Source organism: Halictus rubicundus, chromosome 8 (assembly GCF_050948215.1).
Source record: "Halictus rubicundus isolate RS-2024b chromosome 8, iyHalRubi1_principal, whole genome shotgun sequence".
Taxonomy (NCBI): Eukaryota; Metazoa; Arthropoda; class Insecta; order Hymenoptera; family Halictidae; genus Halictus; species Halictus rubicundus.
Window position 1 is genome coordinate 18997130 of NC_135156.1, and position 21162 is coordinate 19018291.

The 21162-nt window shown below is 42.5% G+C and overlaps 2 protein-coding genes across 8 annotated transcripts; one reads left to right on the plus strand and one right to left on the minus strand.

Moving 5' to 3' along the window:
• Nucleotides 1-681: 681 nt before the first annotated feature.
• Nucleotides 682-21020, plus strand: Npc1a (Niemann-Pick type C-1a). Of its 7 annotated transcripts, none has more exons than XM_076791809.1 (22): nucleotides 682-827; nucleotides 5191-5323; nucleotides 5922-6381; nucleotides 8142-8493; nucleotides 8573-8865; nucleotides 9090-9282; nucleotides 10238-10369; nucleotides 11227-11349; nucleotides 11438-11655; nucleotides 12028-12329; nucleotides 12608-12805; nucleotides 12881-13082; nucleotides 13186-13483; nucleotides 13794-13921; nucleotides 14005-14262; nucleotides 14332-14495; nucleotides 14575-14687; nucleotides 14778-15364; nucleotides 15456-15644; nucleotides 15910-15997; nucleotides 16635-16726; nucleotides 18300-18440. In XM_076791809.1, the coding sequence occupies exons 3-22, from the start codon at nucleotides 6268-6270 to the stop codon at nucleotides 18303-18305; spliced, it is 4050 nt and encodes a 1349-aa protein (XP_076647924.1). In that variant the 5' UTR covers nucleotides 682-827; nucleotides 5191-5323; nucleotides 5922-6267; the 3' UTR covers nucleotides 18306-18440. The 7 variants fall into 7 exon arrangements, with proteins under 7 accessions (XP_076647924.1, XP_076647923.1, XP_076647920.1 ...); XM_076791808.1 differs by having other exon boundaries at nucleotides 16635-16801; nucleotides 18300-18439; XM_076791805.1 differs by lacking the exon at nucleotides 16635-16726 and having other exon boundaries at nucleotides 18300-21020.
• LOC143356268 (mitochondrial coenzyme A diphosphatase NUDT8) lies at nucleotides 909-2333 on the minus strand. The gene is made up of 2 exons (XM_076791814.1): nucleotides 2202-2333; nucleotides 909-1705 (listed from the first exon to the last, which is right to left on the minus strand). The coding sequence occupies exons 1-2, from the start codon at nucleotides 2244-2246 to the stop codon at nucleotides 998-1000; spliced, it is 753 nt and encodes a 250-aa protein (XP_076647929.1). The 5' UTR covers nucleotides 2247-2333; the 3' UTR covers nucleotides 909-997.
• Nucleotides 21021-21162: the final 142 nt, after the last annotated feature.

Consider the following 21162-nt stretch of genomic DNA (forward strand, 5'->3'; position numbering starts at 1 on the left):
TCTAATTGAAATTTGCTTCTAAGCTTTTCAAAAGTTCCTTTTCTTAAAATTGGTATTCCTCCGATCGGAGGTCCCTCAGGGGCTCACTTACGGGTGGGGCCCGTGGGTGAGTCCGCGGGTATTGGCGACCCCGGTTGGTCCCGAAGCTCCTTTAGGTCGTTGCGTTCCCAATTTAGTTAGTATTTTGAAGTTCTGACTTCTTCTACTCTTGTTGAATTCTTGTTGGTTAGGCCGCACTCGTGTGCGGGTTTATTAGCTTGGCTCTCGTGAGCTGGTTTGTCATTCCTCCGATCGGAGGTCCCTCCATTTATTATAGGTACATGGTCTAAGCTTCTCGTGGATCCAGTTGCAACATTTATCGTTCGTCAGCGTAGAGGGCGTAAGCGATCTAGTTGTTAACGATGTCGGTATTTCAGATCGTGAGACACGAAACCCCATATGATTGGTCCACTCCTATACCTCCACTGTGCTTTTATACCTGTGTGGTTCAACAGTGGTTGATAATGTGCCACAGGAAAATTTACATATCTTGAGAATTTTCAATTTACGCGGATGTCACTGGATTAGAAATGAAATTTATTTTTCTAGAATTGCTCCCAATTTGTAGCTTAGTCATTCCATCGTGAATGGCGCCACGAACACGTTCTACTTCTCGAATTTCCAATAGAGAACCGTTGTCTATGTACAATGCAACGCAGTTGTTGTGAAAGTGTTCCATAAAGACAGTTCCTTTCCGCAAATATTATGTGATATCATACGGGATGCTTTCCATAGTAATTCTCCGAGGATCTATTTCTACGCTTGTTTGAAATATTAGTGGACATAAGGTACTCTCCATTTTTTTGATTTTGTAATCTCAGGGCAAGTTTTCATAGACAGTGGTACATGCATTTTGAAAAGAAAGAAAGTGATAACAATTTCGTTAATTCTTTATACAATCGGTTACAATGGTCATGGGGCAGGCAAAGAGCAAAGTACAATTATTCGGTACAGAATTTCACGACGGACGAACATTGTCCTTGATCTTGTCCTTGCTTTTTGGGAGAACTGGTCGTACAAACACAAGTTTGTGTTGATATGCGTCAGGTACGAGAACGTTTAGAACCAGGTGTGTGACTATTGCGGTGAAACCCCACACACGGTGTTTTCCGCCCAAATAAGCCGGCATAGTATAATTGTTTCGAAATTGCGTATGTCGACATTGGGATAGGTCGCATAGGTTCTTCAGGCTGAGAAAGAAAGCCTCCTCCACCTCGTTAGTATTGATCTGAAGCATTTTAGGATCGACTTCGCCGATGTACCCAAACACGGGCAGCACGTGAAGGTCCTTCTTGTTGATCATGTTACCGGAAGTCCAGACGTCGATCTTCTCTCTCGGAATATGGAGCTCTTCCCAAGTCTCGCGAATCGCGGTCTCCTCGAGGTTACGATCGTTATCGTCGTACATGCCACCAGGGAACGAGACCTGGCCCCGATTCGAGGTCAGTCTTGTGGACCTCAGAGTATACAGGAAACCCAGCTCGCCCTCGTGCTTGCATAATGGTACTAGAACAGCGGCCCGGTTTACTTTCTTCTCCAAATCCTTTGTAGTATCGCGAGCTTTGAACTTCTCGATGAACGACCTTCGACTCTGCTCGCTGAGGACCACTTCTGGTTTCAGGTACTCGAGCGTGCTCGCGTTCAGGCCCCGTTGCGATTCTACCGGCTTCGTCAGCAAAGAAGAAATGTTTAATTGCAATGTTACAGTGAGAGCTGCAAGGGAAACGGGTCAATCGGTTTCGAATTTTCCGAGAAAGCCTTTCTAATTTCGTTTTGGGAATTTAAGGTTTTCGGATTTTCCGGTTAACCGGCATCGTTTGAATACAACCACAGACAAGGCATAGAAGTAGACCGATCACCTTATGGGGTTCCGTGTCGTATGATCTGAAATACCGACGTCTCAAAAAATAGGTATCCCTGGCGCTCTAAATGAAATATACCATTGAAATTTGTATCTGAATTTACGCGAAAGGAGACGACTGGTATCAACGGATTAATGTTACTCGTTCAAATCCGAATCTATGATACCTGTGCGTGCCTGCCTTGTCTGCGGTATTAGATATAAACGGATTTCCTGTAAAGTGTCGCCACCTAGTGTGCGCAAGGAACGAAACGCATCAGCTGTGGTGGTGACGTCCTTCACGGAAGGTGAAAATACTTACGAGAACTCGCTGAAGGCAGCGTAAAGGCAAGGAATACAGTTTCATCGATGCGCGATTAGTTCTCCGCAAGAAATGTTTGCCCGGATCTGAAGGTGACCGATGAAAACTTGTACGAGCAAACCTTCCCGCTGCCGGCGCTTCTGCGTTTCGTTCGTCACTCGATTTATCGGGAATCTTTGGCACTATGTTTATCTTCGTGACAGTTGCACGGGCCGCTGTTAGATGTCGGTTCGATCGGCTTTGAGCGATTCATTATTCGAAGAAAAATCGTTTATTACTTTACTCGTCCATCCGCGCGACTCCACTTTCTCCTTCGCTTTACAAAAATATATCTCGTTCGCGGTAATTACCGAGGGGACTGGCAATTAACCCCTTGACCGTACAATTTTCTTCGCGGCTACGATAGATCTTCTTTGTTCTTAATAAGTTCCTAGAAGGAAAAGAAAATATATATATATTTATTCCATACCTACGTTTATTTTGATGCTCGAATGTTGATTACGAGAGAATAGACATCTATTTCAACCTAAAAGGTAAGGAATAACATTCGTATTTAGCGGAGCCCGTTTGAAATCTCGAAGTCCCACTCGTTATTATACGGGAAGGGGTTAAGAACCGTGATCTCTGTTACAAGTAATTAAGACGCATTCACCGAATCACGTTCCGTACGCTCGGACCGTCGCGGACAATCAAAATTATTAACACTGATTGCACGGGTGATGCTTTTCCTTGGGTCGCGCGAAAACCGCGGAAAACAAAACAGGAAGAGGTTAAGTGGCACCTTTCACGGATCTGCGACGGGTTACGTGAAGCTAGACACGGACGAGCAAAACGCACCACCTGCTTATTGACCAAATTAACGTTTATTTGAAGGATGCCAGATTGCCGTTGTTTTCCGTCGCGTGAATTCACGCTGTACGTCCATCTCGATTCCTCGCAGACTTCCGACAAACATTTATTATTATTCGTTCTAATCAAACGAAAGTTAAGAGGGTTGAACATGACAAGTTTTCCACCATTCAACACACCCTATTTCACTCTCAATTACGCATATACCATAAAAGAAAAATGGGCGAAGTAGCGTTCTAGGACCTAACATACTTAATTTTATATTCGAATGCAACTCCTATCGTTCCACAATGAATATTCTGATTAATGACATGCGTTTGATCATGCTTGCTTTATCTTTCGTCCTGCCTCGTCATTGTCTTATCTTGCAAACATTTTAACGTTTCCTGTGACTAATAAAATGAACACCCGGATAGTCTGGTTCGTGACCGTGACCTAGTTTACGCGTGTGCATGATCAAACTACTCGTCAATCTCGGTTAATTTTCCCTGTTTCTCGATTTCCATGCAGACTCCGACAGACATGTGTTCTCTTCTGATAACATTGGTTTCATTATTCGTCGTGTAAAGGTTTTTCGGGGACCTTGAACGATTTCAATGCCTAGGGCAACGATTACGTCACACCTAGCAGACATTTACGCACCGGTACAATTTATAGAGATAGAAGACTTTTTTTTAGTTACCCCGTCTAATGATTCTATTGTAATCGCGGAAAAATACGAGTGACAGGTTTTATTGGAGTCGTTATCTTACCGCGCGTACAGGTTAAGATACGTTATATTATGTTCGATGGAAAATTCAAGCCAAACACAGGGAGCTTGCACAACATGTGCGGCCCTATCCAATACAAAGTAGACCAATCAGTAGGCCATCACGTGCTGAAACTATCAACATTGTTGTTTTGCCTGGTTGATAACCTGTTTATTCGCAGAACACATTCGTGTCTGTGCATCTGCACATTTAATTACTCAATTTTTTAATTTCATAGTTTATCGCGGACTGTTTGTATTACGCAAATGTTCCTGACTGAAACGTATCGCAGACGACAGGTTAAGTTGAACGGACAATAAATACAACAAACGCAGTACGATAATATCAACGTCGACGATTACAGTTGGTTATCTTTGCGCAAGCTCATTGACCGGGATGCAAGGTCGCTCGATGCCGATAATTTTCGCTAAATAATTGGGGGATAAAGGATATAATGACAATAGAGGAATAACTGGCTGTTGCGGGGCCAGCGTCGGTCGGCGGCTCGAAAATAAAACGGAAATGATCGTTTTATATAGTCGGAAAATCAATGACGCGGGCTCGTCGCGTCGCGTCGCGACGCATAGATCCACGGGCAAGATTGGAAAAGCATCTTGCCGCCAAGGCTGGAATACATTCGAATTTTAATGCATTGCTGTGTCTCGTATGCCGATCCATCCGGAAGAAAAAAGAAATCTAGAGTCATTGGTGTCATGTTCGATTATGAAATCCGGGGTGTATGCAAACAGCGCCACGTATTGCGCAACACCGACAATTATTGTAATTATAGACGGCCGTTAATGGTGGCGGTCCTACGTCTCGTTATCGATTCGAGTATTTCATCGAAACCTGCACACCTGCGAGCCGTCTCGACACTCGAGCGACCGGCGAGAAAAAGGAAACAATCGTCATCGCTATCGTGTGATAATATTTGTTCGCGTTAGCCGGCTTCGGAGATAAATCCCATTTAGATTCACCTGGTACTAACAAAATGACTCAGCTCGAGCGAGATAAGCCGAAGAACAAGCATGCGAAATACGTCAGTTACGTGTGTATACCAATGTGGCGTGACGGGCGCCCGCATCGATAAGTCGAACGATTGGAATCATAGATAATTATCGTTCGATTTCTCAAAACCGTATCGTCTAATCGCTGGTATCGATTATGATCGTAGACCTCTTTAGAGCAGAATTTTTAGAAATGTCGGAAATGATTTTAATCGGACGGTTCAAAGGAAATATTTAAACGGTGGTTGATCTTAAAAGATACACCCTGTACATGTTCCGTTTCCTCGAAGAGGTTAAATTCATTTCGGATAATAGTGCGTAGGACATTCTTTTTGAATTTGAATTTTAAATCTCGACCGGTTGCGTTTCGTTGTTCTGTTCCAGATCGTTCGAGAGATAGTCGGCTACCAAATTTCAGATCCTTCGAAATCTGGAAATAAAGAGGCCCTGACACGTTGCGATGTATCCTACGAAGAATTATGCAACTCCGTGCGACGCAACGCGTTAAGAGCGAATGGTAATACTTATTACATTGGTTTAATGGGGTAGGGATTGATTAATTGACTGATAGGAAAAAGTACAATTATGGCTGTGTGTAGGTCTACTCGTACATGGGAGAGGTTCGGTTAAATCTTGAATTAAAACTTCTAATTAAATCGGCTAAATGTTTACGATTAAAAAAAAAATTAATCGTTGAAATTATTCGATCAGTTAAATGCAACGATTGCCGATTAAACTAACACTAGTTTAATCATCAATGGGATCGATGAGTCATCTCGAACGGTACATTTTATAGCGGTTAATGAATACAGGATCTATTCGGACTGGCAATACCCATCTATAAAAGATATGCGCTTCGTTTAATTTACATATTCAATTTTCTACGAAACGTTAGACTGTTCGAAAAAAAAAAAAAAAAGAAATTAATAGTCTTGAACGTAGACGGTAGTTGTAAAGATGATCCGCCATGTAAAGGTTAATCGGAGCAATTAACGTTAGCGGTTATAACGTGTTATGTACGTGTGTAAAACAAATGTGCTTATCGAGGTTCGACAAGCCGTTAAAATTCGACGGAATCATTGCATGATGAATCGTGATGGGTCCCTGGGTTTCAGGTTCCCGGTAAAAAGCGCTTGCGTAGTCGGGGCGAGACCCGAGTCGGCGACGAGCACAGCCGAGGACATCCGAACGGCACTGAATCATATTCGACGCTTTGCGAAGGTGCGCGCGGTGCGCGTCGCTTCTCAGTACGGAATGCCAGTCGGTGGATGAAGCACGATTGTTCGTTGCTCTCGTGTGTTGTTGGTTGACGGTGAAGAAGAAAACCTCGGCGGAATACGTCGCTCACGTGTGCATGCAATGAGCAACAATAGGAATCAATAACATTGGATCCGGGATAGAAGCGAGGAAACGTCGAACGAGGAACCTGTCCTGCCGATCAGCGTCGTTTGTTAGCGCGCTATGCGTTGGTTCGATGTGTCGCCTCGAGGTCATAGTAGGACTTTGACAGAAGCCAGTATGTCGCGTGTGCAGAGAATGCTGTTGGCGCTGAGCGTTTGTTGGCTCGTCGCGGCCGTAAGTACTTTCTCTTTTGTAACACGGATATTTTACGTTGTGCGTCCATCGCGATACCATTTTTCGTATTCGATCCCGACGGTCCCCGAATACACACGCGAATACGGACGCGCACACCACACCCTCTCGCGTCGTGAAACGTCTCGCACTCTCGTGACGTCACCTCGGCCGATCCTCGTGAAAGCCTATCGCCGCCGTTGACGCGTCCCACTGTCGCCGCTTCCGACCGAAGAACTCTATTAAATTTAATTATACCTTTGCCTTATCCCGGCGAAGGGAGGCACCGGCCGATACCGCTTCTACTTAGCTTCCTCTCTAACCCAATTTCCCTTTCGCGGCGACGGAACAATTCTACGACGCGAGATCCGCGAACGTCAAACCGCCGATAGAAACTTATTGTTAGACTTACAGTCAATCGGGAACGTCTACACAACAACAACCAAGAATCCATAGATCCATGCGAAAATCGGCCAATTTTCCCTCCGAAATTGTACATTTATAAACAAATTTCATTTCACCTTTCATTTTAGCCAGAATATTTATTGGTCATCATTTTTGTCAAGAAGATGAAGAACTGATTACCCTTTTTATTCTCAACTCCACTAAATAACAAACCGATAACATCACCTCGTAATAGCAAATTTTATTTAGCGTGTATTTGCTATTGTATTGTTTATTAAAGATTTAAAAGATTTAATTATAATTGTAAACAATATTTGTAGCGATTTACAAAAAATTTAGAGGGGTTTGATTAAATTACGAAAAATAATAGAATACTAAAAAAAAAAGTTATACGGTAAAATAAAAACTATCACATGTTATATTGTCGGTTTCTTAACTGTTCGATTTGAATAAACAAGCTGATTAGTATTTCGTTCGCTTGAAAGAATTTTTTAGGAATATGTAGATGGTGTGAAGAAAGGGAAACCGTGAATCGTAAACAAACTTTCCGAGTACGTGGTACACCGATAAGGTGTTATATTAATTTTTGACAGAAAAAGCGTCGATGTATATGTGTGTGACTTAAAAGTCACACGTGGTAGTGGGTTAAGCTCTATTTGTCCCGGGCGAGGTCAACAGAGATTACCATAAGCGTTTCTTAATAATGTCGATTGCCGCCGCGGAAAAGAATCCTTGGAATTTCCTTTGGTATCTTTGTGCGCTCGGCTCGTCAGTTCCTGGATTCGCGTTGCTCACTTTCTGTTTACGCTCGCCGCGGTCGATTTATCGCTATAATTTTAGAATGTTTTCTGAGTCACAAGAACGTTGATAATTCGTGAAAAAAAAAAAACACAAAAATAAAGCGAACGAAGTTGGGACGAAAATCACGTCGATCGCGAATATCTTCCAAAAAATGAGTCAAGGTTTATTTTCGACCACGCTCGAACATAGCGAGTATTTTTTAATTGTTCTATTGGACGAATTTTAAGCAGGATCGCACGTGTACAAAGTTCAATGAGACAGATACGATAGAGCCTGTTATCCTTTGTACCCTCGAGACAAAGATGATTAATTTAATTTATAGCAATGAGTTCATTTAATATCAATCTCCCATGCTCGCATTAAATGACTCAACAATAAGTAATGCTCCATTCTTTATCCGTTCTGTCTCGTAATGCTGGGCAGTGATTCATATTGCCCAGAGATTCTATAATTGAAACAGCAATAAACCTTTATCCCTTATTTCGACTATAAACTGATCTACTTAATGTTTTATTCGTAATTAGTTGCCATAACGTTTCTTTTATTTCTAATAACAGGTGTCCGCAGCCGACGAGGGCCAGTGTGTCTGGTACGGAGAGTGTTTCACAGACCTATTTATGCATAAAAAGAATTGTCCGTACAGTGGACCACCGAAACTACTGGATTTCGATGGGCAGAAGTTGCTCGCTAAGAATTGCCCACATTTAGTCCAGGATTCTGGAAATGGAATCAGAACCTGTTGTAATACAACTCAACTGGAAACCATGGATGCTAATATTAAATTAGCAGCGAATTTTATAAGCAGATGTCCTAGCTGCTTAGACAATTTAGTAAAGCATTTTTGTGAATTCACTTGTAGTCCGAACCAGAGTTCATTCATTAATGTTACAGAGATTCTAAATGATAAAGGTGATTACACAGGTTTCTTATACATCGTCATGATTCTTCAGTGTGCAAGAACTAACCGGAACATTACTTTTCCTCCTAGGTGTTGACTATATTAATAGGATAGACGTTTACATAACAAATAAATATCTGGAGGGCACGTTTAAATCTTGCAGCAGAGTATCGGTACCCAGTACGGGACAATTAGCCATGGATATAATGTGCGGAGAATGGGGTGCCAGCAGATGCACACCATTGAAGTGGTTCCATTACATGGGCGACGCGGAGAACAATAATTACGTACCTTTCCAAATAACGTACATAAACACCGACACTCCGGTCAGTTCGTTTACACCTGTGGATCCTAAAATCACACCTTGCAACAAGCCGTTGAACGTAAGTGTTTAACAGGGATACGAATGTTAATTAATCACAAATATATCTAAGTTGGTCAGTCGAACACCTTTTTCCTTCGGCACGCGCACGTTAATTACCGGTGCGAATTGTCGTAATTGCGCTGACTGACACTAATTTCGCGTTTTCATAACTACAACCCCTGGTAAAAAAGATCATAGGCGGAATAATATAATTTCAGAGTAAATAGCAAAGTCTGATTTTAGAAAAACACACCAGCCTGCAGTTGCGTGGACTGCGAGGAGAGCTGCCCGGTACCGCCGCCGATGCCTCCTCTGCCAAACCCCTTCACCATTTTCGGCTACGATGGTTACGCAGTGACAATGATCATTGTCTATGTCTGTGGTTCGGTCCTCTTCATCCTTTCGATAGTGTGCTTCAGTAATAGGAAACAGATTGGTAAGAAACTTGAATCTGTAAGCGCCTACTCAGGAGATTTTCTACATCTTTTTTTTTTTGGTACAAGGAAACTGCTAAATTTCACTATACCGTACACGTGTGCAACACTTTTTTCCTTCGACCTTTACGCCATATTTGATTGAATCAATGATTTGCATATTTTTTTTTTTTATTTCGCCATCGGTGACTAATTTTCGACCCGGACACAGTTTCAATAATACAAATTACTGATCCGTGCCATTGATTTTTACCGCCTTGGTTACAGGATGGTTTATTTTTTTTTACTGTTGTGTTACCCTTTTTATTCTATCGTTTGGTTGTGGTTGAAGAATTAATTTCACGAACCCTGCACCGTCGTGGTTCGACGAACGTATTTTTGAGAGATTAACCGATCCAATTACCCGTAATTATTGCGAGTTACGAACGACTGCGTTGTAGTGGTCATTAAGGACGGAACCCTGTGGAACAACAAGATTCTTTTTTACATTGTGATCGAAAATCATGTATTTTTGCAACAAGTTTTTTGGTCTGCACCCTCTAGTTCTCAAAATGGTGGCTACTGAAAAAGTTTTCTTTCTTTCCATCCCTAACATGAAGGGCTGTGTTCACCCTTTTAACCATTTGCACTATAACATTGAGTCGGACTCGCGATGAACATATCGAACAGAGTCTTTTCAGAGAACAGAGTCTTATCGAACAGAGAATTTTCTTTAAATCAAAATAAAATCCTATTTTGTTCTCGATAGCCATTGGAGAATACATAGGTATACAATGACTATAAAATTTCTCCCTCTAAGAAGCAATAGTTTCGGTTCCATCCTTAACGATCCTTGAGTATCAGGGAGAATATTAACCGTGTACAGTTTCTGTTTGCATAACCGCGTTTAAAAATCCTCGAAGAAGACTTTGATCTAATACCATCAGTTGTATCTATGGTGTGCATATATATGTATAGTCGCACGAGGGGAGGAGGTAGGAAGGCAGGTGGGTAGACGCCTAGCCGCAGGGTTACACCACCCAGGAGATGGTGCTCGTATTGCTCTCGCCGCAGACCAGGAAGACAGCCCACTACAATCTAAGCGTTCCAGTAGGTTCCTACCAAGTGTATCTTCAATATATGGACTTCTGCTTGCCCCTAAACTATTACTTTGCGTAGTCAGCATTCCCTCATGCTTGATCAGTCTCGTGTCAGCTTTGCTTATTCGTATCACGTATCGTTTTCTTCTCTGTGCAGCATGAACAGTGTACCTCACACTCTCACCACGAAACCTTTATACATTTTCAGGACTCTCGATGCATCTCGAATCGTGTGCAGTAAATCACGATGCAAGCATTATATCTTAACGATGAAAAAAAAAACAATGAGTGTATAATCCGTGTGTCATTTCGGTAATAGATTATACATGCTGCAATCGACTCGTTCAAAAAACCGTTATCATGATTAATATATTTCTTCTAAGAACGTGCAAAAGCATTTTCTTTTTAGTGTGTGACATTTCTGTGATCATGACTTCATTAATGTTTCATTTCGCACCGTTAATGTTTTGTATTCTCTTACGTAAGCACGCATAGCACAATACTATGATCCAAACTTGTGAAGCTTAATGAAAAATTTGTAAACCGTAGATATTATCTATACCAGAGTTACGGTTCTAGTTGTTGTCTGTGTTTAGAGAGAACGATCGCTTCGTTCCTAAAGTTTTTGTGTTGCTTCGATATCGTTTTTTGCTGCCGCTCTCTTTCTTTTTCTTTCTCTCTCTCTGTCTCAGTGTCTCTCTCTTTCTCGTGTTACCAGGACGATTCTTTAAATTTACTCTTTTGTGTACAACGCTTGATGTATGTGTTCACAGCGCACACTTTCTATAATGTTTGTCTCATATTTGCCGCAGCACGTTCTGGTCATGTTCATATACTTCTCCGTTCGTAACACAGACACTTTTATAGGTGTGATATCTGCAGATGACTTGCCGAGCGGATTCGACGACGAACAACAATCCACCTTTATCGAAAGATTGGGCGCAGGCACCGATAAACTGCTGGCAGAATTCTTCTGCTGGTGGGGCACAGGTACGGGGGATCATCAGCATTTCCTGTTATCAGACACTCTTCCATGGTTTCATCTTACTATAGAAATTCTTCGATTCTCTTTTCGCAGCGTGTGCTTCGCGACCGTGGTTCGTGTTGTTCGTTGGTTTCCTATTTATCGTTGCCATGGGACACGGTATAAAATACATTCATGTAACCACCGATCCCGTGGAATTGTGGGCTGCGCCCCAGTCACGCTCGCGAGTCGAAAGGGAATACTTTGATCAACACTTTGAACCATTCTATAGAAACGAACAGATCATACTAACGTCGAAGGGCTTGCCCAATGTAAGTGCAACACGCATGTTCATTTATTTCAACGTAAAATACAAATGAAAAACAAAAAATGTCAGTCCATTTATGAAGTAACAAATACATACAGCTATATATAATCTATTTCATAGAAATACAAGATTTATAAGAAATGAGTCCAAAGGTTTAATTACTATCATCACTATCGTAGATTATTAATCTTTTCTTCTCAGTTGGTAGGATATCGCTTTCATCATTCGATAGTGAGGCGATTCTGGTTCGACGGTCGATGAATTAGTGGATGAAGTCAATTTTTGTTTTTAAAAATCCGTTACTTTGAAAATCATATAAATCAGGGGATAGGCGTGTACTCTCGTTAAATTTACGTATGCTTATACATTTCTCCAGATCGTCCACGAGACGTCAAACGGTCCAATAACGTTTGGCCCAGTGTTCAACGACACCTTCTTGAGGACAGTTTATCAGCTCCAAGAGAAGATCAAGCAGCTTATCACTCCGAACAATTACACCCTAGCAGACATTTGTTTCGCCCCGTTGACTGGTCCTTTCACAGGACCTCCAACGGTCTCGCAATGCGTCGTTCAAAGCATATGGGGATACTATCAAGACAGTATGTCGAACTTCAACTCGACTTCCAACGAGAACAATTATACCGTAAATTACCTGGACCATTTCAGAGTTTGTTCTCAGTAAGTAGGCTGCTAACGAAGGAAGTACAGTAGGTTCTCGCTCATTGTACTTCCCATAAAATTTCCGGCCTTTACGTGAACCTCGTTCTTTGCATTTTGTTCGTCCAAGGTGGGGAATAGACTGCGGATTTAATGACTTTATATCAAAAGTGAATTTCGATATACTCTTGCATTATTTCCAGCGTTTGACTGTTCATGCAACGAGCGCGAGTACCTACTGTAAATATCGTGTAATTTTGTGGAAAATTAGCATTTATTACCTTCTGTTTTACTGATAGAAACGCGTACAATCCGGAGTGTCTGGCGCCGTATGGTGGTCCAGTAGAGCCAGCGATCGCGGTGGGAGGTTTCTTGAAACCAGGTCAAGATCTTCACAATCCCTCGTACGAGAAGGCGACAGCCATCATTTTGACGCTGTTGGTGAATAATTATCATGACAAGTCGAAACTTGGTCCTGCCATGGAGTGGGAAAAGAGGTGAGTGGTCAAGTTGACGCGTCGACGAAGAGAAGAAGAATAGTGAAGCATTTTGAACGTCGTTGACGATTCCAGTTACGTCGAGTTCATGAAAAATTGGACAGCAACGGAGAAGCCGGATTTCATGGACATCGCGTTCACCTCTGAACGGTCGATCGAGGACGAGTTGAACCGCGAGTCACAGTCCGACGTTCTAACCATCCTTGTTTCGTACGTGATCATGTTCGCGTACATTGCGATTTCGCTGGGTCAGATGAAGAGCTGCAGTCGGCTTCTGGTAAGCGTCGTGACAAGCGGAAACACAACCGTGGCTTTCCCCCAAGACGCGGAGCAAAGCTCGCATGCAACATCCACTGTTTACATTCGAACCTTAATTTTAGATCGACTCTAAAATTACTCTCGGCCTCGGCGGCGTGTTGATCGTGTTGGCTTCTGTCGTCTGTTCCGTGGGTTTGTTTGGCTTCGTCGGCATTCCCGCCACGCTCATTATTATTGAAGTCATACCGTTCCTCGTCCTTGCCGTGGGCGTCGACAACATTTTCATTCTAGTCCAGACCCATCAAAGAGAAGGTCGCCGACCAAACGAGTCGATACCGGAGCACATTGGTCGTACCCTTGGCCAAGTAGGGCCGAGCATGCTACTGACCAGCGTGTCCGAGAGCTGTTGCTTCTTCCTTGGTGCGCGTCAAACCATTATACAGTCAGTCGCATTAACTAACGGCACACACTTTAAATCAGAATAATTTTTTTAGAAATGGACCGAACGACTTTAGCTTTTCTGCCCAGCTGGAAGGATCATCCCTTTCTTTTTCTTAAATTTTTCCTAAAAAAATTGGCCAATTGGTTTACGAGTAATAAGTCGTTTGGTACACTTATAAAAAGGTTATTTCGATTTAAAATGTGTGCCATCAATTATGTGACCGACCATACAATGTATGAAGGATCAAAGGAGACATAGTTATCGAAACATGAACATGTTTTTTTGCAGGCGGGTTGTCCGACATGCCCGCGGTCAGAGCTTTCGCTCTTTATGCCGGCATGGCGTTATTGGTAGACTTTGTGCTGCAAGTAACGTGCTTCGTCAGTTTATTAGCCTTGGACACTATTCGCCAAGCAGTACGTATTGCGATTAATTATTGCTGACACGTGTGCGCGTGTCACGGCGATAGTTCTCTTATCTTAATTCCTTCGAATTGTAGAACAACAGGCTGGACGTGTGTTGCTTCATGCACGGTTCGAAGAAAGACAACGGCGAGGAAGCGATAAACGGAATCTTGTATAAAATCTTCAAAGTAGCCTACGTCCCGTTGTTGTTGAAGAAATGGGTGCGCGCGTTTGTCATGCTGGTCTTTTTCGGCTGGCTCTGTTCGAGCATAGCTGTAGTCCCGCACATCGAGATCGGTCTGGACCAAGAACTGTCCATGCCTGAAGACAGTTTCGTTCTAAAATATTTCAAAGTATGTATCGATATCGGCGATACTGGATGCGGTAAAAAGGAGAACTCAACCGTTTCCTTTTCTTTCCAGTTTTTGAATAGCTATTTATCGATTGGTCCACCGATGTACTTCGTTGTGAAGGACGGCCTAAACTATTCCGATCCGTGGCACCAGAATCTCGTGTGCGGCGGTCAATACTGCAACAGCGATTCGGTGTCCACGCAAATATTTATAGCGTCGAAGCAGTCCAACAGGTAAACACTGTTGAAAACAAGTTACCGCGTAAATTGTGCAGGAGTAGCTGATGTAATCGTTGCAATTTGATGTTTTTAGGACGTATATAGCGAAACCCGCATCGTCGTGGTTAGACGATTACATCGACTGGACCCAATTGCCTACTTGTTGTAAATATTTCGTCGCGAACAATTCGTTCTGTCCACACTCGGGTATGGGAATATTTTTGTTGCAAATTGTTTGCTAAATGTTTCGAGGTGCCTGGGCCGTCTATATTTATTTCACCTTGTAACGGGTTTCAGAGTTCTCGAATCGGTGTGCCTCGTGTAACATCAGTATGGTAAACGGCCGACCAGCGACGACCGAATTCGAGAAGTACGTGTCGTACTTCTTGCAAGACAACCCAGACGATACCTGTGCGAAAGCAGGACACGCCGCTTACGGTCACGGTGTGAATTATGCAACCGATCCGAAAACGGGCCTCTCGCAGGTCGGGGCGTCCTACTTCATGGCTTATCATACAATTTTGAAATCGTCCGCCGATTATTACGAATCGATGAGGGCCGCTAGAGCCGTATCCGCGAACATTACGGACATGATCAACAGTAACCTGATGAAAAACAATGAAACCGGCGGCGTCGAAGTGTTCCCGTACAGCGTGTTCTACGTTTTCTACGAACAATATCTGACCATGTGGCCGGACACTCTGTACAGCATAGGCATATCCTTGTTCGCCATTTTCGTGGTGACTTTCTTCTTGATGGGGCTGGACATATTTTCCTCCGTGGTGGTTATAATAACCATCACGATGATCGTCGTCAATATCGGCGGTTTAATGTACTGGTGGCACATTACGTTGAACGCTGTATCTTTGGTCAACCTCGTTATGGTAAGTTTATGTGGGCAGTTCAATCTCCGATGTAGGAACAGTACATTTTTCCTGGCTATACTGTATAGTAATGAACGATTATTTCTTTTAGGCCGTTGGTATCGCCGTTGAATTTTGCAGCCACTTGGTACATTCGTTCTCGGTGTCGGTGAAGACTACGAGAATCGAACGAGTAGCCGATGCGTTGACCAACATGGGAAGCTCGATTTTCAGCGGCATCACGCTCACCAAGTTCGGCGGAATCGTGGTACTTGGATTCGCCAAAAGTCAGATCTTTCAGGTATGTAACGTCAAGTGTTGTCAAATGTTTTTCCAACAACTTTTAAACCTATTAATTTGAAACCTATTAATAGAACTTTCAATAATTGTGCTGCATCTAAAGAAAGCTTAGAAATTGCCTTTCATATAATAATCCCCAACAAAATGATTATATTAAGCTACTGGGGATGAGCTATTGGAGCTGTTGGAGGATCTATTAAAATTGTGAAATAATTGCTGGTAGACAATGTAAGTTCTCTTGTTAGTTACACTGAATTTTCTTTCAGGTTTTCTACTTCAGAATGTACCTGGGCATCGTATTATTCGGTGCTGCGCACGGATTAATATTCTTGCCAGTGTTGCTCAGCTACATCGGTAAGATAAAGCACTCGCAATCATGCTTGCCAAAGAAACTTTTTGCAAACGGTAGACCTTCATGCCAATCACATATCACTGACCAATTACTTTGATTCATTTATTGACGCCAGAACTATCGGGCGGATCGAAGTGACTCATTTTAGACATTTACTGTTGTGAATTTTAAGATTGTGGGCTATCAGAACAGCGGTTTAATCTTTTTTTTTTTAAATAATATTTATGTAGTAATCTTTCACGCAATACAGTATACAGGGTGACTCAAACATGTTTTAGACCGCCAAACAGCGTACACTTAATCCACAGATGAGAAAAAAAATTTAGCAGGAATTAAAAAAAAGAGGACTCTTCGACCGTTCGGTGCTTCTAGCGTCGGAGACACCAGTGTCGTAATAATAAATGAATTTAATTTTCATATCCCTGTACATTGTTAACGGGCAACGAACACGTCGAAAGGTTTGTTCGTGAGACTTGAGGTGTGTTTGTACATGCTTTTGTGTCAGTTCCGTCGCCGTAAAACACTGACCAGCCTTAACAAACGTAGTTCCCTCTCAGAAAACAAAACCAAAAGCAAAACAGAACAGAAAAAGAGAAGGATCGAGTAAGATCAAACTATTATGGCTCCCGGTGGTTCCAGGCACACCAATGAACAGAGAGAAGCTAGCAAATCACAAGAGAGCGATGCAAGGAAATCTGGACAACGTGCAGGAGACTTCCTTGAATCATCGTGTAAGCAAACTCAATTCTCCTCCCACACCCACTACAAGCACACCCACCTTCAGAGTGCTCGAGTACGAAAGATAGGTACGCAGGATACCCAAAAATTTTTCTACACTCTCTCTTTGCCGAATTCTTTTTTTACCTTTTTTTTTCTCTATCTCTCAATTGTGTCTCGTGACAAACCGTACTTTACCTCATTTCGATGTTCCGCCCCACGACATTGCTTGACCACGATAAATCGCTTCCCGGCTCGGTGTCGGCCAATTCGACAACCGAGAAATGGCGACACGAACGGAAGAGAACGTGTGTACTTATTTGTAAATACTTTGAGCACATCCGGTGGAATAACCGCCACGTTCCATCGTGCTTGCTTAGCATCCAAGAGAAAGGTATCTGCATTTACGAACACTAGTTTCAGCTTCCTCTCGCAAACACTAGCTTCTTTTCCATACCACTTTGACAACGAGAAACTTGCGCACTAGAAGAGGATCCGTGTGTGTATTTGTCGATGAGTGTGGGATGGGATTCCGCAAATACACGCTTTTCTCTCTCCTTTGTTCCAATCACAATCTTTTTTTTTTGTTTCTAATCCATTTTCATGGTTTGGACATGCTGTGACTTAGTTGTATAATGTGTTTTATGCTGTTGTTGCGTGTTGTAAACGTGTGCTCTTGTGGTTAGTTGGCCCTCATAAACGTAATTCAGCCAATTCCATATTTTTATTAACGTAATTGCATTGAATGTAAGCTATCAGATTCAGCATATACTATATCGATGCGCTGTGCACAGTTATCGAAGGGATATGGAAAAGTGAATAGCCACTGGTGAACAGAACTCGTATGCCTTCTTTCCTTCGTAACGTAACTTTCTATTTACTTTGGAGCACTTTTATTGCACCGTTAGCATTATTCTGTTTTCGATCGACAAGTGGAGTACGTCCAATGTTTCATCGGATCAATGTTCTTTTGCGTAACTGCGAACAAATGGACCTATTTTACTTGCAGATTGTGCTTCACTTCTTTGATTGCACCAATAGCTGTTGTATTTAGTCAAGTCTAACAAAGGAGCATCTTCAAGTGACATCTCTAAATTTTGGTACAACTTTAGGAGGACTACTTGCAAAAATATTAGACGCATATTCGAGGCGTGAAAACAGACTTTATATAGTAGTACTTTGAGAGCTGTTTTCTCTCGTTCAATGTGAACGATGACCACTAAACAAAATTTGTGCGCAACATTTTTGCAAGAACTACGTCCCCTCAAAGTTGCATTTGGAGATTTCTCTTTGGAATGTTCCCCTCTGAGTAGACTGCGGATCTAACACCAGGTTTACGGAGAATTCCCAAAGAAATAAATTTGTTGAATAATTCCGTACGGATACATCTTTGCAATCTCGATAATCGTGAATGAAAAATATTAGCGTGAAACTAACAGTGTAAGAATCTGAAAATATTGGTTCGAAAGGTTTGCTTGCAAGAGTCTTAACGCATGGAGATCCGCAGTCTAATCATAGTAGCGATTGTGAGTGTCGAAGGTGGCATGATCGGCAAGTGTTGAGATTGTGATTGATTGATAATTGCAGGCGTGATGTCGCGCCGAGGGCGCAACAGGGCCCGTTACTGTGCCAGCAGGGCTAGGAACGAATTTAGAAGTGAAGAACGCGGGCCTCACTCTCCTCTACTCCAAGATGACAACAATCAGTTCCCAACCACTTCCTACGCCAGTGTGAACTACATAGACGCGGCGGATTATCGTGTGACATTCTAGCGTTAATCGTCAGAACGATAGGAACTTTTCTAATTTAGAGAGAGACTGACGAATATATCAACTCTCGTCGAGCACATACACAGACACACACATACACATATTCACATACATACGATGCATCGTAATTCGAGACGCCGACGACGTGTAAAAATTTCTTTTCCTTATTCTACGTGATTCTGAAACAAACAGGTTGTACGATTCGAACGAAAGAAAAGAAAAAAGAAAAGAAAAACGAAGAGTAACTGAACGTTGAAGTCGGCACGCTGAACTATGAAGTTCGTGTCTGGTATTTTTTTGTAACTAGGAAGAAGGACTTTTGTATATTATTAATATTATTACCATTACCGTAAGATTGCGATATACACAACTATATATACATACACATAAATGTTTAGGGTATTTATTGTTTGTGAAAGAACATTTTAAAAGAAAAAAAGCTCTTAATTACCGCGTTACTTTATCGCTATCGGAAGCTTTACGAATTTGTATTCACGTAATCTTTAATTCGGCCGTGATCGATCACGGCTAGGGTATGCAACTTAGTTTTTAACGAATGTCAATTCGCTTTTTTCCGGTATTTTCTCTTTTAATTCTGTTTTTGCGAAGAGCGCGTGAATTGGTGTATCGCATTAGTAATCCGCGAAACAAGCAAACAAACAAACAAACAAAAATGTATTTGCATTTCTGTCGTGCTCCATCGGCGCGCGCGTGCATTTTTCTTTTTATCATCGCGTAGGTAGGACACAGTCTCTCCGGATACGTTGATAACGCGTAACAACGTTTGATTCGTCGTCGAATGACTAAACGATTCGATAGAAAGCGAATCATCGACGTATCATTTTTGTCAGCGTTCTATTTTTCGCCAACGTGTTCCGCGCGACGGGAATCTTCGGCCTGCCGTTTCAATCGAGCGTTAACCGTCCTTAGTCGAGATTAAGCAACAAATCGAAACGGTTCGAGATCTTCCTCGCTCGGAATCGACCTCGCAAAGAACACGAAGAACACATTCGCCACGTGCTTTATTTTTCTCGGCGATGCGACACGATTCAAGGAAAACTATCCCTCGAGATAATACTGGACTTCTAAAAACGTTTTCTACGGAGCGAACCTCTCTCGACACGTTACCTGCCGGGGACACTTGTTCGCAGGCTTCCGAACGATCGCGATCAATTTTCGAAATCTTTTTTCAACCCTGTAGGACCCGTTCTTTTCAAGTCCGACCGAAATGTTTACAACAGTAGAACGTGTGACGTTGAAGTTGTACAGGGTTGTAGAGGGCGAACCTTCGAACAGCCGGTCGATGCAGCAACGATGCAGCAGACCAAATAGTTTAAACGTTACATTTGTCTTTTCGGTAGAAAGTATTGTCTAACGATGATTATAGTAGAAACGACGAAAGGACTTTGTTAAAAATACTGAAGCCACATGTATCTTTGGTATGACCAAGACGCACGGGTCTCGAGAGACCTGGACTCGGCTGGGCAAGGGCTAAAAGATAAACCCAACAGAAATTATTAGATGATATTCTTGCTGTCTGAGCTAACGTGTAAATCTGTGAGCTGCGCGATTCACAGATGACGAGAAATTATCGTACCGGCAGGTAACGTGTTCCAATTATCCTGGGGGTTCGACTGAACCTCGATTCGCGAGTGTGTTCAGAGAAAAAGGTGGTGTAGAAAGTACATTGTAGAAAAGAAATAGGAGAGAGACGCGAGTCGCTGCTTGGTGTCTGTGTACGTTTGTTAAGAGAGAGATACTCTGTGTGTTTAACAAGCCGGAAGGGCTGGTGGGGGGATGGTGTGTGAAGGTAGTTAGCCGAATTACTGAAAGTGATTAACGTTAGAAGCGTGTAGCTGTTTCTAGAGTTCCGTTGCGTGCTTTGTCGGTGTGGAATTGTCTCGTAAAGGAAGCGTAGACGCTTTCTGCTCGGTGTCTGCGACGATCGATCGATTTATCTGAATCAGTATTCTTCATTGTCCTGTCGTCCCATTAGACGTGTTATCAGCGGTACGGCGGCGGCGAGTTCGGAACTCGCGCGTCCCGTTTCCCTCGCGAAATTCATTTGTATACAAAGAACGATTTTTATACTGACCGCGGCTAGAAAAACCAGCGACAGGAGACAAGTAATTCTAGACTAAAAGGAAAAAGTATGTATCCGCATGTGCGAGTGGATCAAAGCAAAAACGAGAAACAAGCTGTTGTATAAATGTGGCCTGCACAAACACACGAACACATGAACACACACCTACATACATACATACAAACATACGTACATACATACAGTCAGAGACACACAACACACACACATACACGAGATGCGTTCATTCGGTATTGATTCGCGTCACGGCGATACAAATGTGCAAAACTGTGTTTCCTAGTAGACTGCATATCAGAGTAGAAATTCTCAGTATTAAATTCTCGAGACAAGGGAGCAGAGCACGGCGATACTACCAAAGAGGTGTCCGAGCAACGCGAAACCGTGTTAAACACGTGAAATTTACGAATAAACGTTTTTTTTTCTGTTTGTACGACACAACTTGTCTTGTAGTCTCATTCTATCATTCTCTCTCTCTCTCTCTCTCTCTCTCTCTCTCTCTCTCCCCCCCGTCTCTTTCCTTGTGCCGTTATTTAAGATCCGTCTGGCGGTTGCGAAACGACCGCGTTCTAAACACGTGTTC

What these genes read in the sequence shown, in the direction of transcription:
- LOC143356268 (XM_076791814.1), bottom strand. Translation starts at nt 2,246, where the DNA reads ATGAAACTGTATTCCTTGCCTTTACGCTGCCTTCAGCGAGTTCTC. An exon ending in GCTGCCTTCAGCGAGTTCTC is followed by an intron (nt 1,706 to 2,201) that starts GTAAGTATTTTC and finishes TTGCTGACGAAG; the next exon opens with CCGGTAGAATCGCAACGGGG.
- Npc1a (XM_076791805.1), top strand. Translation starts at nt 6,268, where the DNA reads ATGCGTTGGTTCGATGTGTCGCCTCGAGGTCATAGTAGGACTTTGACA. An exon ending in ACTACAATCTAAGCGTTCCA is followed by an intron (nt 10,370 to 11,226) that starts GTAGGTTCCTAC and finishes ACACTTTTATAG; the next exon opens with GTGTGATATCTGCAGATGAC. An exon ending in AGTGTTGCTCAGCTACATCG is followed by an intron (nt 15,998 to 18,299) that starts GTAAGATAAAGC and finishes TGATAATTGCAG; the next exon opens with GCGTGATGTCGCGCCGAGGG.